At 48.6% G+C, this 14,755-nt stretch overlaps 1 protein-coding gene across 1 annotated transcript; it reads left to right on the top strand.

Moving 5' to 3' along the window:
* The first annotated feature begins 6,063 nt into the window (after nt 1-6,063).
* On the top strand, nt 6,064-13,793 carry LOC144722126 (deoxyribonuclease-1-like). Its single transcript, XM_078600286.1, has 8 exons — nt 6,064-6,379; nt 7,900-7,988; nt 8,620-8,706; nt 9,495-9,607; nt 10,181-10,293; nt 10,758-10,912; nt 11,926-12,022; nt 13,193-13,793. Exons 1-8 carry the CDS (start codon nt 6,209-6,211, stop codon nt 13,262-13,264), a joined length of 897 nt encoding a protein of 298 aa, XP_078456412.1. The 5' UTR covers nt 6,064-6,208; the 3' UTR covers nt 13,265-13,793.
* The last annotated feature ends 962 nt before the right edge of the window (nt 13,794-14,755 follow it).

Here is a 14,755-nt window from a genome sequence, read left to right as displayed (position 1 = left end):
GACCAATCAGTGACGTCGCTTATCCGCTGGCCCAAGTTCAAAATCCGCCGTCCGGAACTCAGAAACCCGATCGACGATGGCCACGAAAAGCCGCAGACCGAGTTCGGCTCCTGCCACGGCTAACACCGATGGCGAGTGGTGTCTGTGCCTGCTGCCTTTACCCGCGCTGACCAGCGTGAAGTATGATCAAACAACCCCCGTGGATGATACGGCGTGGGAACCCAAGGGGCCGGACCATAAATGACGTCGCGAGTTCTCCTCACACGAAGACCGAAGCCCGGGCTGAAGAAGATAGGACCCTGGACCAAGCCTTGCAGCTCTTCTAAGAGCTGAGGCTCAGTGTTCCAGCGGTCAAGGGGAGAATAGGTCCTGGCAGGCAGGACCCCGGCCCCCAGCCTTCCAGCTCTTCTAAGAGCTGAGGCTCTGCGCGACCAGTGGTCAGGGGACCCACCGAGCCAGCGGTGGGTTGGGCTAGCCTCCCCTAGGTCCCAGCCGGAGGACGCTAGGGTAGCGGGTAGACTGGGAATAGCTCCCGCCAGTTAGGAGGCTGTACCTCCCTAGGCCAGCAGCCAGACCCGTGTGTGGGTCCCGCCAGGTACGGAGGCTGTACCTCCTTAGGCTACGGGTGAGGGAACCGCATATCCCTCCGTGTGTGTAGGGACTGTCGAAAGAAAGACAATAAACAAGTGTGTGCTTTAAGGAGTTTATTCATCTGTCATTTACAACACTACACTTACATTACAACTCCATATTATTCACATCTCAAATAATTCATTAACATTTTCCCATTCGATTGCGCTTGCAAATTGTTGAAGCTATCATTTTACCACTTGAATACTGAGGCTGACTACAGATCAGCTACTAATGAAACACTAAATAGACATGACCCATAATCTATGGTTCTTTCGGAAGACAGCTGTCTTCCGCAGCCGTTCTCAGGTGAAGAACAGGACTGTCGGAAAGACAGCTGTCTTCCGACAGACCTGTTCTTCACCTGAGGACGGCTGCTTGCGTTGTGGCCGAAACGTCGTGAGAATATTTTATTATGTTTTATTATTTTATGATTTTCCTTCTACGTGACTTTACCGAAAGAACCAAGAAGATCATACATCTTCCTTAAAAAAAACCTGAAGCATATTAGTGCTGGATACAACCACATTAGCAATTTAATGTGAACTTTAATCCTTACCCGTGTATCTATAGTTCAATTTGAATGTGCAATTTTATTGAGGGACTGTTGTCTTGATGTGGTTTGTGGCTGTTTTGTTGTTTTGGTGCCTTGCCCAAGCTTGTATTTAGTGTAGAAAAATCAGCAAGAATGTATGTACTCATGCAATTTGTATTTTTATGCGTTATGTTTTTTTAAATCTATAGTTACTTTCTTACCGGTAAAGTCACGTAGAAGGGAAGTAATAAAATAATAAAAATAAAACATAATAAAACAATTCTCACGACGTTTCGGCCACAACGCAAGCAGCCGTCCTCAGGCGAAGAATGAGACATTATCAAGCTAGGAGCTTATATAGGTGTAGCGAGGAGGAGCGCCTTAACAAAAGAATGTGCATATGAAGAGGAATTTAGCATACCAATGGGCAATGCGTAGGAGGTGGGCGGAGGGGTTTCAAAGTCCCATTATGCCCATGCATTATGCAGGATCAACAGCACCACGGGGGGGCGCAAGGAACAGCGTTAATAAAGGAAAGGAATGTTAATGATATGTAGCTGCATTTACCAAACAACCATGTAGAAAACCAAAGTAAAAAACTACCTAAAAAACTAAAATATAAACTGATACTTACTATGCTCTACAATAAGCTGAGTTACTAACAACAAATAATAAATTACAATTCTACGTCGTAAGAAGTATATAATATACTTCCATCTAAACTTTATTCTCTTAGCATATACAGTACTATATACTGCCATAGATAAACCCAACATTAAATTATATACTGTATTGCTGTAAACCACCCTATACTTTATACATTTTAATATAACACTATGTATTATTCAACTCACCCTAATGTGTATCGAAATGGTTTATTACGTCCTTCCAATGATTGCTAAGCCTGAATCCATCTTCTCGGTTAAAATTGTCTCTGTGTTTGTATATGTGGATCGCCTCATGAACGAATCTCTCATGATAGCCAGATGGCTTGCAGATAACCTCCGTCTTGGAGAAGTCAATGTCATGTGAGCCCACTGAGTTGTAACAGTGGTCTGCCACGGCTGAGGTGTTTGTCCTACCGTGTTTTAGATCAGCTTTATGTTCACGAATGCGGTCTGAGACGTGTCGTTTGGTTTCCCCAATTTTATTATGTTTTATTTTTATTTTTTTATTACTTCCCTTCTACGTGACTTTACCGAAAGAACCAAGAAGATGAATCCCTGCAGTCACGAAAGCTTTAAATCGAAATTTACTTTCTTACCTTTTCTCTATTTTGCACTCCTATCGTTTGTATTGTTCGTTGTTGTAACTTGCTGACCCGCCCCTACTGGACATCTGTGAAAAAGAGTTTGATCGCTCATCGGATTCCTCCAGGACAAATAAAGATTCTGATTCTCACATGGCGTGGCAGCCAGTGGACAGGACGAGCAAAGGTGGAGCTCTCATGTACACGCGCGAGGCGGATTGTAACATCGAAGGGCCGTGAGAGATGAGCGTGGATTTGTGTGGTCTTCATCCAGCAGTGTATGAAAATTGCTTCATGATGATCAATGAAACATGTTTGGAACTATATATATCTCTCATTGTTTGGAATCTCTCTAGTTTTGTTGAGTTTTAATGTGATGGCGCAGATTTGTGTCAGAGGCACCGCATATTTAAACAAACAATTACATTGATTTGAGTTGGTGCTGATATAATCTACAGCACAGTATTAAGTAAATTAATCATTTATACTCAACAACTACAGTATAGTTATCGACGTATCTCCACTATCAGCATTCCTCTGAGCTAAATAAAAGAGAATAATTTCGTAGGAAATCAACAGCGTCTGCTCTATGGTTAGACAGGCTCTCACCATAGGAACGTGGAATGCACATTGCGAACAGAGATAAGCACCGCACAGCGCTTGTTTGCACGGAGTTCCTCTGAGCCGGCACATGCAGGGCTCTGTTCTGTTATGGGCCGTGGTCGTGCAAGGCAGCAAATTGGGCTTAACCGTGCTGGCTCATCAGAACGAAAAACGCGGCGATGCAGCGGTGTTGTTGTTCTGTCAGCAGTCAGCCCGGGTCATCACGACGGCCTTTGTGCGATATGTCAAATGGCCAAATCTACACGCATTGCGCACTCAGAACTACGGTGCTGTTTGTAGTACAGGTTTCACTGTGCCAGGGACTCGCTACTGTCAGTATTGAACCAGGTATGTTATCACATGTGTGTGCTTTAATTACATTTTATTTTAATTACATATTAATTACATATCCTCTCATGGTGGGGGTTTATGTCCAATCGAGCGTGTGATAATGCGACCTTTACCGATGTGGGGCTTCAGAGGAAGAATAAGATGAGGATTTGATGACTGTGTAAACCGAGGATGACGTTTTTAAGGAGTGCATTGCAGATGTTTGAAACAAGGTCAAGTTTGTAATGGAGAGGCAGGGGCCATGAATAATTAAAGTATGGACTTCCAGAAGGCTGTGTGGATGACGGGATGTGTAAAGTGTGAGGGGTGGTGGAGGGGAAGCTTGGCAGGACGGTGACGTAAAAACCACTCAGGAAGGAGGATGTTATTCCAAAAGGGATTGACTTTAGGAGGCTGGGAGTTTAAGGATTAGAGGCGTGAATTAAGGGTGGGAGTGTACAAGAGCATCTTTTTTAGAGAAGCAATTTTTAAATCGGTTTAGGAAATGATGGGATGCCTGCAACCATTGACAGAGCAGTGAGCGTCTTCGTGACGAACCCAGCGGAGGGCTCGTCGTAGGAAAGTACCGTCGTGTGCTCAGGTCAGACGCGGTGTGCCAGGGCTTCAGAGACACAGGATTCCAATTCCCCATCGAAGCTGAGCATCGAGCATGGAAAAATAATTGGACATTGGGCAGATGTTAAGAAGATGAATATTTACTGGAGACTGGGGTGGTGATCAGATAATATTGATTTGGAGGTAGCTAGATTGGCGCCGGAGGAGCTGTAGGGAGTGAGTATCGACACAAGGAACACCGATAGGGGTAGGGAGTGACAGTCGTGGAGGTATGGAGGGGGCAGACACAGTCATGTTGGTGACATTCGTATTGCGTCTCGTGCATGACACTGGCATTGAAGTCGTGTTTGCATAAAATCAGCCTTCATACTCAACACATCACTCATCCACATATTACCCGTCACGACACACGCTCCACTAACCCAATTAACTAACGGTTGTGAAATAAATGAATTTTTACTGAGTGAACACTTGTGCTTTAAGCCATCGTGTACAGCGCCTGATTCCAGGGTTTCCCAGCGAGACCTCCCATACCTGCAGCCACCACGTGAGGCTTGCCCTGTGCTGTCACTGTCTCCGTCACCGCCGGGCGGACACCTCGCTGCCCGGAATCATTCGTTTTTCTTACAAATCTGAATCCATGTGTTACTCGTAAAGTTCCCACAGCCTCTTGCACGATTAAACAAGTGGTCTCACTATTGCAATATACATTGTGACTTACCGTCCGCCCGTTGCTACGTGGTTCACAATAAAACAAGACAAACGTTTTGTTTTTATGCTGTTTGATGACATTCTCAGTTCCTCTTGTCATATGCAAGTACTGTAATTGGGTGTTAATTACCATGAGGATAATGTTTGACTACGCCCAGGGGCTGTGTTAATGAGGAAAATTGCAGCGAGCGCGTAAGCATGAGCAGGGTGCACCCAGTAGTCCAGAGTGAGACTGAGATCCCACACTGAGCACTGGGACTCATACGAGACACACCGAGAGTCCAACAACAACAACGCAAGTCAAGGTAAGAAGGGTGGGTGAGGGCATCTGCGTGTCAACTTAGAGGCAAGACTTGTTGGCAACAGAGGGTTTTATTTATCCTGGAGAAATCCGATGAGCTATGGAGCTCTTTCTCACAGATGTCCAGTCGGGACGGGTCAGAAAGTTACAACAAACAATACAAAACACATCAAAGTGCAAAGTATATGGAAAGGAAGGCAAATCAATTTCTTCCCTACGGCCTCTTCGCTGGGTCGTACAGAGATTGGCAGGGCAGGGCAAGTGAGTCGAGAGTGAGAAACAAACCAAGATGAAACGGTGGGAAAGGAAGGCAAGTTGAGTAAAGAGCCGGTTTAAGACTTATGGGGAAGGCCATCTTTAGAAAACTGGGTGGACGTTTGGCCGGATATATTGGAATGGAGACATGGACACTGCTTCTTCACTCCTTGGCAGCTGGTACAGGCTTCCGAGGAAATGTTTCAAGGGCCAGTGCGCTGTTTCTGGAAGCAATGCGTGTATGCATTTTGAACTTCTTTCGCACTGTAGTCGCCAACCGTGCTAATCTAGAGCCATGACATCGCCCTGTGGGTGCCGCGGGTTGCCACCACCGTGGAAATTGTCAGTATTTATAAAAGAGCCTTGCACGTGAATTAACGTATGCATCTCTAAATAAGAGTGGCGTTGATGCTAAAGGGTGTTTACATGATCTGGTGACCTCCAGTTTCTCACTTCACTGGCTCACGAGACACCACGATGCTGTGCCTGTACTCCCAGCGAGGAGCGTGGCCTCTCCAACGTCTCCAGTGTCCATTGTCCTTGAAACTGGCAACAAATGTCTTTTAAATGGGGTTGTCGTGCATTATGATCATTGTCTACGATGCAGGGACAAAACAAGCGGTTTTTTAATATAGCATGAAAATAATGTGTGAAACTAAATATATATATGATATAACAAGTCAGGGATATAAATGGACCTGAATGTTTGTTACAAAGTGAATTTGTATGTAAATGTATGTAATAATTACTCTGGACAGTCTCAAATGGCATAGTCCATACTGCCAGTGTCGCAGAACCCACTCGTGCCATCTGCACGAGTGCTGCCCCACTCACACGAGGAAGCCACACACTTCCTGAAGATAAGTGGCCGAGTGGCCGCACAGACACTGCACGCGCATGGAACGGGAAGTGTTTCCCAATAGCTCAGCACGGAGGCAGTCTGTGTGGCGGCTGCTGCTGCTGTGGGACTCGTGTGGAGGTGGGACTCGGGAGCGCAGGGCCCGCGTGTGTCACCGAGATGTGCGAGAGGAGGACCCCGCGGGGCCGTGCCGGTGCTCTGTGGCTACCGCTGCTGCTGTCCCTCGTGTGTGGTGGGGCATCATCGGACCTCAAGATCTGCTCCTTCAACATTCAGACGTTCGGCCAAGCCAAGGCATCCAAGCCCCACGTGATGGAGATCATCGTAAAGGTCAGACCCAAGAGTGGCATAATGGTTAAAATACTCAACTCTTAGGCTTATTGTTTCTCTGTGGTCGATAAAATGTATACTGCTTTGTGGAATTTCTACTACTGGGTCCAGGGCTTTAAATAGGAGATGAGCTCCAATCCCTCAATGCTCGTTTGAGCAGCAAAAATTTCATATTTCATTAAAAAAGGCATTGTAACACGGTAGATGAGGATAAAATGTGTGCATTTGCTAAACTAACTTGTCGCGTAACATTTGAGTAAAACTCGGTGGCATGATGCACTGGGAGCAGAGGAAGGAATCGCTTGCATCGTGCAGTGCCCCCAGCCCTGGTGTGCGCTGAGGCGTGACAACATAAGTCTGTGCAATGTGGAGGGATTCTTCATGCAATCGAGCTATTATGGGCTCGAGCATGGGTTCGCGATGATGTGTTTGAGCGAGGGTTTGAGTATAGGATCTAGCATGGAACTGGAATCGCAATTATTTATTTTTACAACTCCTTATATGTGCAAGGGAACGCTCTGGATAACCTATATTTGGGCATGACACATCTACTTTACATGATCATAAATAGGCCTCATGACTGCAAGGACTCATTCTCTTGCTCCAGCGCCTCCACTCTGTGTTGTGGCGATTGGGCGCCGCAGTCAAAAGACGCGATATGAGATGGAAACGCGAAATTTCCACCCCTTGCTCAGGGCCACCAAGAGAGATGGTCGCTGCCCCAGTGCTCGTGGAGCCCTGAAGATGTTGTTGAGGAATGGGTGAAGATGTTGTTGAGGAATGGGTGAAGATGTTGTTGAGGAATGGGTGAAGATGTTGTTGAGGAATGGGTGAAGATGTTGTTGAGGAATGGGTGAAGATGTTGTTGAGGAATGGGTGAAGATGTTGTTGAGGAATGGGTGAAGATGTTGTTGAGGAATGGGTGAAGATGTTGTTGAGGAATGGGTGAAGATGTTGTTGAGGAACGGGTGAAGATGTTGTTGAGGAATGGGTGAAGATGTTTTTGAGGAATGGGTGAAGATGTTGTTGAGGAATGGGTGAAGATGTTGTTGAGGAATGGGTGAAGATGTTGTTGAGGAATGGGTGAAGATGTTGTTGAGGAATGGGTGAAGATGTTGTTGAGGAATGGGTGAAGATGTTGTTGAGGAATGGGTGAAGATGTTGTTGAGGAATGGGTGAAGATGTTGTTGAGGAATGGGTGAAGATGTTTTTGAGGAATGGGTGAAGATGTTGTTGAGAAATGGGTGAAGATGTTGTTGAGGAATGGGTGAAGATGTTGTTGAGGAATGGGTGAAGATGTTGTTGAGGAATGGGTGAAGATGTTGTTGAGGAATGGGTGAAGATGTTGTTGAGGAATGGGTGAAGATGTTTTTGAGGAATGGGTGAAGATGTTGTTGAGTAATGGGTGAAGATGTTTTTGAGGAATGGGTGAAGATGTTGTTGAGGAATGGGTGAAGATGTTGTTGAGGAATGGGTGAGCAAACGTGGAGCCCATTCCCCTCTCTCCATGTCTGTGATAGATCATATCTCGGTGTGACGTCACACTCGTGATGGAGATCCGGGACTGCAAGAACTGTACACTCCCTCGCCTTGTGGAGCAACTCAACAAGTGATGTCTCTCTGTTCTCTCTCTCTCTCGAGTGTTTGTTACACAACGCACTCTGGGGCCGTGACAAGGCCCAGCGGTAGCCGCTTGTTGAAGAGGTTCGCGGTTCGAATCTGGCAGGCCGCCCCAGTTCATACCTCGGTTGTACAAACCAGAACATACACAGTCTGCTTCACAATGGCGGTTAAAGATCGCCCAACGGCATTCCAAACGAGTAGGCAATTGTGTGCCTGCGTCATGGTTAAAATTTTACAAGTTCGAAACCTGCTCAGGACGATTGCTGTTGGGGGGTGAGTGTAAGACCTCACTTGGGGGAGGGGGGGGAATGAGGAGACAAGGCTGACATGGTGTGAGTAGAGTTACTGCGCGGTGTCGGGAGGGCATACGTCGTGTGAATACTTCACAGTTTGAGTTATGTTGATTGTCACATTCACAGTTAGACCCATGAGCTCGTCGTGGTATCTTCCTCACGCGCCACTGGCCCCACATATACATCCTGTACATCCTTGCTGGTCTCGGCACCGCCGAGGTTCGTACAGCGGCGAGCGGCGCGGCCCCCGCGCGGTGCTCGTGAGGTGGGTGGACTGGCACTGTGTCCACTGCGGGTGCCCTCAATGTGCGGATCTGATTGCAGCCAGCCCGGGGGGCATCGCTACTCCTACGTGGCGAGCAAGCGCCTGGGACGGGGCTCGTACAGGGAGCAGTACGCGTTCGTGTACCGGTGAGTGGCGGCGAGACCGAGCGTGTGGCGGATTTAAAAGCAGATATAGACGACATCTGTTCTTTCTTTATGTAAAGCTCACACAAGGATATGTCAGCGTAATCCAGCTCTGAACTCACCTAAATCGGGTTAGTTTCCATTTGCAAAACTATCATTGATGTGTTCCCCTTTATGAGATAACTAACGGACCCGAAGTGTATTCCGTGGCAGGGTGTGCCATGCCCGAAGCGCGGCTTCTCTCGAGTCATGCGGCGCTACCCCACAATGTTGAGGTGCCATTGGCATCTTCTGCAGGGTCAAGCCACAGCTGCCTCTTGTGAACGCGTTGGAGGTGGCGGAGCCAGCGCCACGCGGCGCTGACTCAGCCACTCGCTCGTTTGGCATCAATGGAACCGCACTCGCCCCGCCACTACGACACTTAGCCGTTGTTGTGTAATGTGCCCCCAGCTTGGCTGTCAAAAACACATGACGTACACTCAACAAAACAACTCCACATGTACAAGAAGCCATCGTAATCAGTGCGTGCTCTGCGGAAGAAGGGCCACTGACAAAATCGTCGCCTATCTCTTTGTGTTTTTTTAAGGCCCGAGTGTTATTCACGGATGTCTTCTTTGTCTGTATCAGCGTGCAATGGTACACGTGTGCACGCTGGTCAATAAGTTATCAAGCTTCGTGGCGTTTACGCGTAGTGAGAGCGAGTCGGATTGTGATGCATGGAGACGGCGTGGGGAGCCGTGGATAGAGGACGAGAACCACACGCAGCCCGCGTGTGCTCTCTCGTTGTCCAGGAGCAACCTGGTAAAGCTGCGCGACTCCCACCAGTACAAGGAGAACGACGCGCAGGGGCCCTGCGTGTTTCTCCGCGAGCCCTTCTCGGTGCGTTTCCACTCACCCAGCACAGGTAATGACCCCGCGGGGTTATCAGGGCACACGGGGTCACCTTCAGCGCACGCCTCTGTAATGCAGTGTCGCAGCGCAGCGTGACCAGACCTGCACCTGACCTGCACCTGGCCTGCAATTGAGAAGCTCCCACGTGTGTATGGCCGCATGTAAATACTATAATTACGCGTCTTCACACAGGAAAGCCTCACTGAGTGGACTCTTTTTTCACATAAGTCCTGTAATTGGCAGTAGGGGGCGATGATTGCTAGGTGTTTCCCAATTAAGTAATTTGTCAAATGTGTACAGTGACACCAACACACCGATATATATGTACGGTGAATTGTATGCATTTTGAACTTAATTCACATCATATGTTGCCAACCGTGCTAATCGGAGCTGTGGTATCCTAATTGTATTCAAATGGAGTCACGGGGCCTGTATCTTTCACTGTGAAGCAGATGGCACGTATGTATGGTGAATACACCACACCGTTAACCAGGGCAACCTTCCGGATATGTACCGCAAGCCCCTGCAGCCAAGCGGTGAACACATTCCGGCTGGGCCGTGCCCGCCGCCCTTCTTGTTGTGTCAGCGGTGCAGGATCTGATCCTGGTGGGCCAGCACACCTCGCCAAAGAGCGCCGTGTCGGAACTGCAGCAGCTGCACACCGTGTTTGAGGAAGTGGTGCAGCTCTGGGGAAACCAGGTCACGTCTAACACACACGGATCGACGGTCGGGCACACCAACACACAACCCTTACACAGGACACGCACGCCCTGTCGGCCCACTCTCAACTCACCTACCCAGAGGATACTCAACATGCGGTCATGCTCACTCTCCTACTCAACCATTACACAGACGACACCATTACACAGAGACAATATGAGGAGCGGTATTCACCGACAGTGGTTGGATGGGAAGCCACCACGCGTGTTGGGTGGGCTTAGGCCACACGGTGGGTTGTACTATACTTCTTTGCTCCCACGTCTATGCTCCCAGCCTTTACCAACCAGCACTGACCAGCGTGACGAAGTATGGTCAAATAATCCCCGCGATTCGCACGGCATGGGGAGGTCCTCATCCAGTAGTGGATTGGCAGATGGCTACACAGGGCATTGTTATTGCCCTTGTGACGGTGCCGCTGCCTTGGCGCGATGACCGGCCCGCAGAACGTGATGCTGCTGGGAGACTTCAACGCCGCCTGCGGCTACGTCTCGGCCACCAACTGGTCCCACGTGCGCATTCGGGGCCCGTCGTTTCACTGGGCGATCGGGGACGATGTGGACACCACGGTGAACAAGAACACGGATTGCGCCTACGACCGGTACGCGCGGCGCCTCGGCCCACGGCGGCACGGACCGTGGGCCTCCTCCCGCAGACAGAGCAGGGGGAGGAGGAGGAGGCTGTGTTTTTGTGAAACACAGGGGCTGAGCACAGGCCCAAGTCGTCAAGCGGCGATGTTTTAGAGCCCTTCCACGGATGGACCAACACGATTTCCATCTGTCACAGAGACAGCGCGTGGCAGATTGACGCCTGCTATGTTCTGTATGGGTGCACCCATAAACACATTCCTGCGGAGGGAGCTGTTAGGGACGTTGGGTTGCTCGGTCAATGGCCAGGGTCAACGGCGGCGTGGTGTATTCCGCAAATATGCTCGACTGTGAGGGCGGGCACAAGCCGGCATGAGTAGGTTAAACGTTGAGTTTTATAAGGGCACCACGGGGTGACCAGCCCCTCTCCATTCAGCCCCACCCCTCCCACCCCCACCCACAGTAGTGGACGGATTGCATCGGTTAGTTGCAGTTGCAAATGCAGGTTTCAGATTTTGAGCCTTAGGCATTTGAATAATTGTAATGTTCATAACATTTTCAACATTGTTCAGTTGCCCAGCTTAGCGTATGAGACAGGGAGACAGAAGAGAGACAGGAGCAAGAGAAGAGCGAGTTGGATACAGAACAGACGGCAGAGGTACAAGGGAGAGAGACTAAAGAGATGTAGATGTAAGCCTTATGAAGGCATCCCTGTGTGAGGGAACAGTGCATGGTGATGCTGATTGTGGAGATCTCGTCAGGGTTACACTCAGGGCACGGTTGTTAATTGAAAGCATTTACAGCAAATTGACGACCACTGTAAATAACAAATTCAGATCAAAGAGGCAGAATAACAAATGGAGCCTTACATCTGCAGACACCAAACTGACACTGTCCAGAGGCTTCACCTCCGTGTCCCCCGCTATTTGTCTGCCTTCAGACTCACGCTGTGCGGAGGAATCAACACTTGTGTGCTATCGGTAATTCGGTGGGTAGCGCTGTTTTCGTTTTGCGTATTCAATGACAGAATCGTGGTGCACGGGACGGAGTTACGCAGTGCGCTGGTTGCTGGATCTGCGAGGGCGTTCAACTTCCAGAAGACGTATGGGCTCAGCAATGAGAAGGTTGGCATCCAATGCGGGTCGCTTGCCCTTGCGAGCAAGGGCAAAGCACAAAGGGGCTTCCCCTCGCCAGCAATGTCGTGGTGTACCACGGCTCTATACCGTCTCCGGAGACCCCCTGCTGAGCGACGGCTGGGTGGATGAAGGGATTTAACGCTGCGTCATTGCCAAGTCGACAGCTCCGAGACGCCGGGTTCCATTCGGGCAGCCGTCCAAAATTGGACTGGGTTCTCAAGAGTAGCGAGTTGGGGGTCTCACCATGGTCACCATTGACTGCACACGTTTTTTTTTCTAAACTAATATTAAGAATCAAATTTAGATTTTATATGCGACGAACTCTTTTGCAGAAGATATAAACTACAGTATATAAAAGGTGGGCCCCTGGTGTGGGTACAGTGGTCGATTAAAGTAGCTCAAAAGTCATTATGCGGTGCCACGTATTGAGCCATTCTCTGCTACTTATGAGAGTTCGGAGTGGAGATGTTTGTAATGCGTGATACGACGCTGATGGCACAATGCAAATTAGGATGAAAGTCCCATCAGTGGATTTCTCCAAAAGGTGAGTCTGTGTTGGCTGGGCCATGTAGCCCATGTGTCGCAGCAGCTCGAAAGGTTAGGATGATCAGACGGCTAAACAGGTGTGGTATGGGCTAAAAAAGAGATAGGCTGATGTGGTATAGAGGGACATGGGGCTGAATGAACTTACAGAAATTTGGTACCAGAGGTGTAAAGATCAGCCTCTAATAATAATAATAGTTCAATTTGTAACGCGCGCAAATTTGCAGACGTAGTGGCCGCAACTCTGTGCAGGAGGTTCTTGAAATTTGCTCATGGGCAGATGGAGGCTGCCACTGTTCAGCAATAATGAGAGGCAGAGGAATGACACAACAATGATCAGAGCAGCTAAAACCCAGCAAAGTGGCACAGTGGGGAGAGGGCAGGTGGTTCACCTGCCAGTCACCTGAGGCACTGAACCCATCACATCTGGGTCTGTCCCGTGACCTCCCAGCGATCGTTGATACTTCACGTGATGGCCTTAAATTATACCACACCTTCGGCACGCTTAGTGGAGAATGCGGCTGTTGTTGTTGTTGTGTTATGTGGAACTCGCCACTGTGATACCGAACTCTAGACTGTCATGTTGTGTACTTTGTGGTGGTGCTGTGTGCTCAGGCCCTGGAGGTGAGTGATCACTACCCCGTGGAGGTAAAGCTGAAGGTTCCGGTGCATCATCACGAGCTCTGATCGCTTACCAACCGCCTTGCCAACTCACAAAGCCGTCATTAGCTTAACGCTCAGCTCTGGGTAGCTTTTGGGATGGGAATGAAACATTAAAGTAGCTAAAAACCCCTGAAAATTCAAGCATCGTGTCATTAAACCTGAAAAAACTAACTTTATGTAAACAACATAGAGCCGGATGAAATATGAAAATTCTCGGCTCCATAATTCCGTATTGTTGCTCTCCAAGTGACCACCTGTGGGAACAAGACAAATGGTCAGAGGCCTATTCTTTGCGCAGAGAGTTTAGGGTGATATTGTGATACTGCTTTGCAATGGTTTTAAACAGATGCATAGATAAAGAATGGCATTCTAGCACAGCGGAGCGACGAGTGGGATGTGTGAAATTCTACAGCTGTACCCTTCGGCGCTCCAGATAAACCTGCAGAGGAATCTGCTGAACTGCACGGTTTCACTCCCACGGGCGTGCTGCTGCCTCGAACCCGGGCTAGAGCAGGACTCTGGGCCTCGTCCATAAATAAAATATGTTACAGATTATGTGTGTGCTTTGTATTGCTACATTTGCGTGTGAGACTTTTAAGGGGAAAATGTTTCCGTTTTGCTGACTGCGGCTCTGCAGTGAGTCTGGTAGCTCAACCCAGCTCAAGACTGGCTCCGCATCAGCTCCACATGGCTGCTCCAGCTACCTTCAATACCCAGGGTATATATGTTGAGCTTCTTTCTTACCGTTCGTAACCAACTGTGCTAATCACAGGTGCAGTGAGATTATATTCTTCACAGGATGAGCATGATCCTGTCTAAGCTACACAATACAAAGACGGTTACTACATCGCGCGCATTCGGATGCGCTTCCCGCGGACGTTTGGAATGCTCTTCCTAGATTGAAAACTAATTTGTTTAGAATTTATTTTTGTGTTTAGTGTGTTGTCCACCCCCCGCACCTCTGATTAGCACGGTTGGCTACGTACGGTGCGAAATAAGTTAAATCAACATACATACAATTACTCGTGTAAACAGTACAATCAGGCGAATGTGTTTCAGAGTACAAGAATGTGACATCTGATTTTAATATTTTAACAGATTCATTCAGACCCATGGGTGGTGATATATGTGGCCCAGCGAGCTTCTTGGAGTGGCCTGCTCAGCTTTGGCCCCCGCATTGAGAGATCGAGGTGCAGTGTGAAGACGAACGTGGCAGTGATGTCGTGATCCGCCGTTTAATACAAATTCCAAAACGTGATACATGCATCGGATTTCAGGCGTTCTTATAACCACACGCAGATCAATATCTATTCCCCGTGCTGCACGCACTGAATCGCACGTTTCAGTATTTGTTTCATAAACTGTATGCAAATTATATGCTGACAAGTAAATTCACGAAATACTCGTGGGTAACAGACACACAAAAGCTGCACAATGACCACGGCCTGCTGCACCTTGCAGCCGCTCCAGGCCCTGCCTGATGTGCGGTTTGTGCAGCGTGGGACGCACGGACAG

This window comes from Lampetra planeri, chromosome 13 (assembly GCF_965212315.1).
Source record: "Lampetra planeri chromosome 13, kcLamPlan1.2.h2, whole genome shotgun sequence".
NCBI classification, from domain to species: Eukaryota; Metazoa; Chordata; class Hyperoartia; order Petromyzontiformes; family Petromyzontidae; genus Lampetra; species Lampetra planeri.
This window is presented reverse-complemented; position numbering and strand designations above follow the sequence as displayed.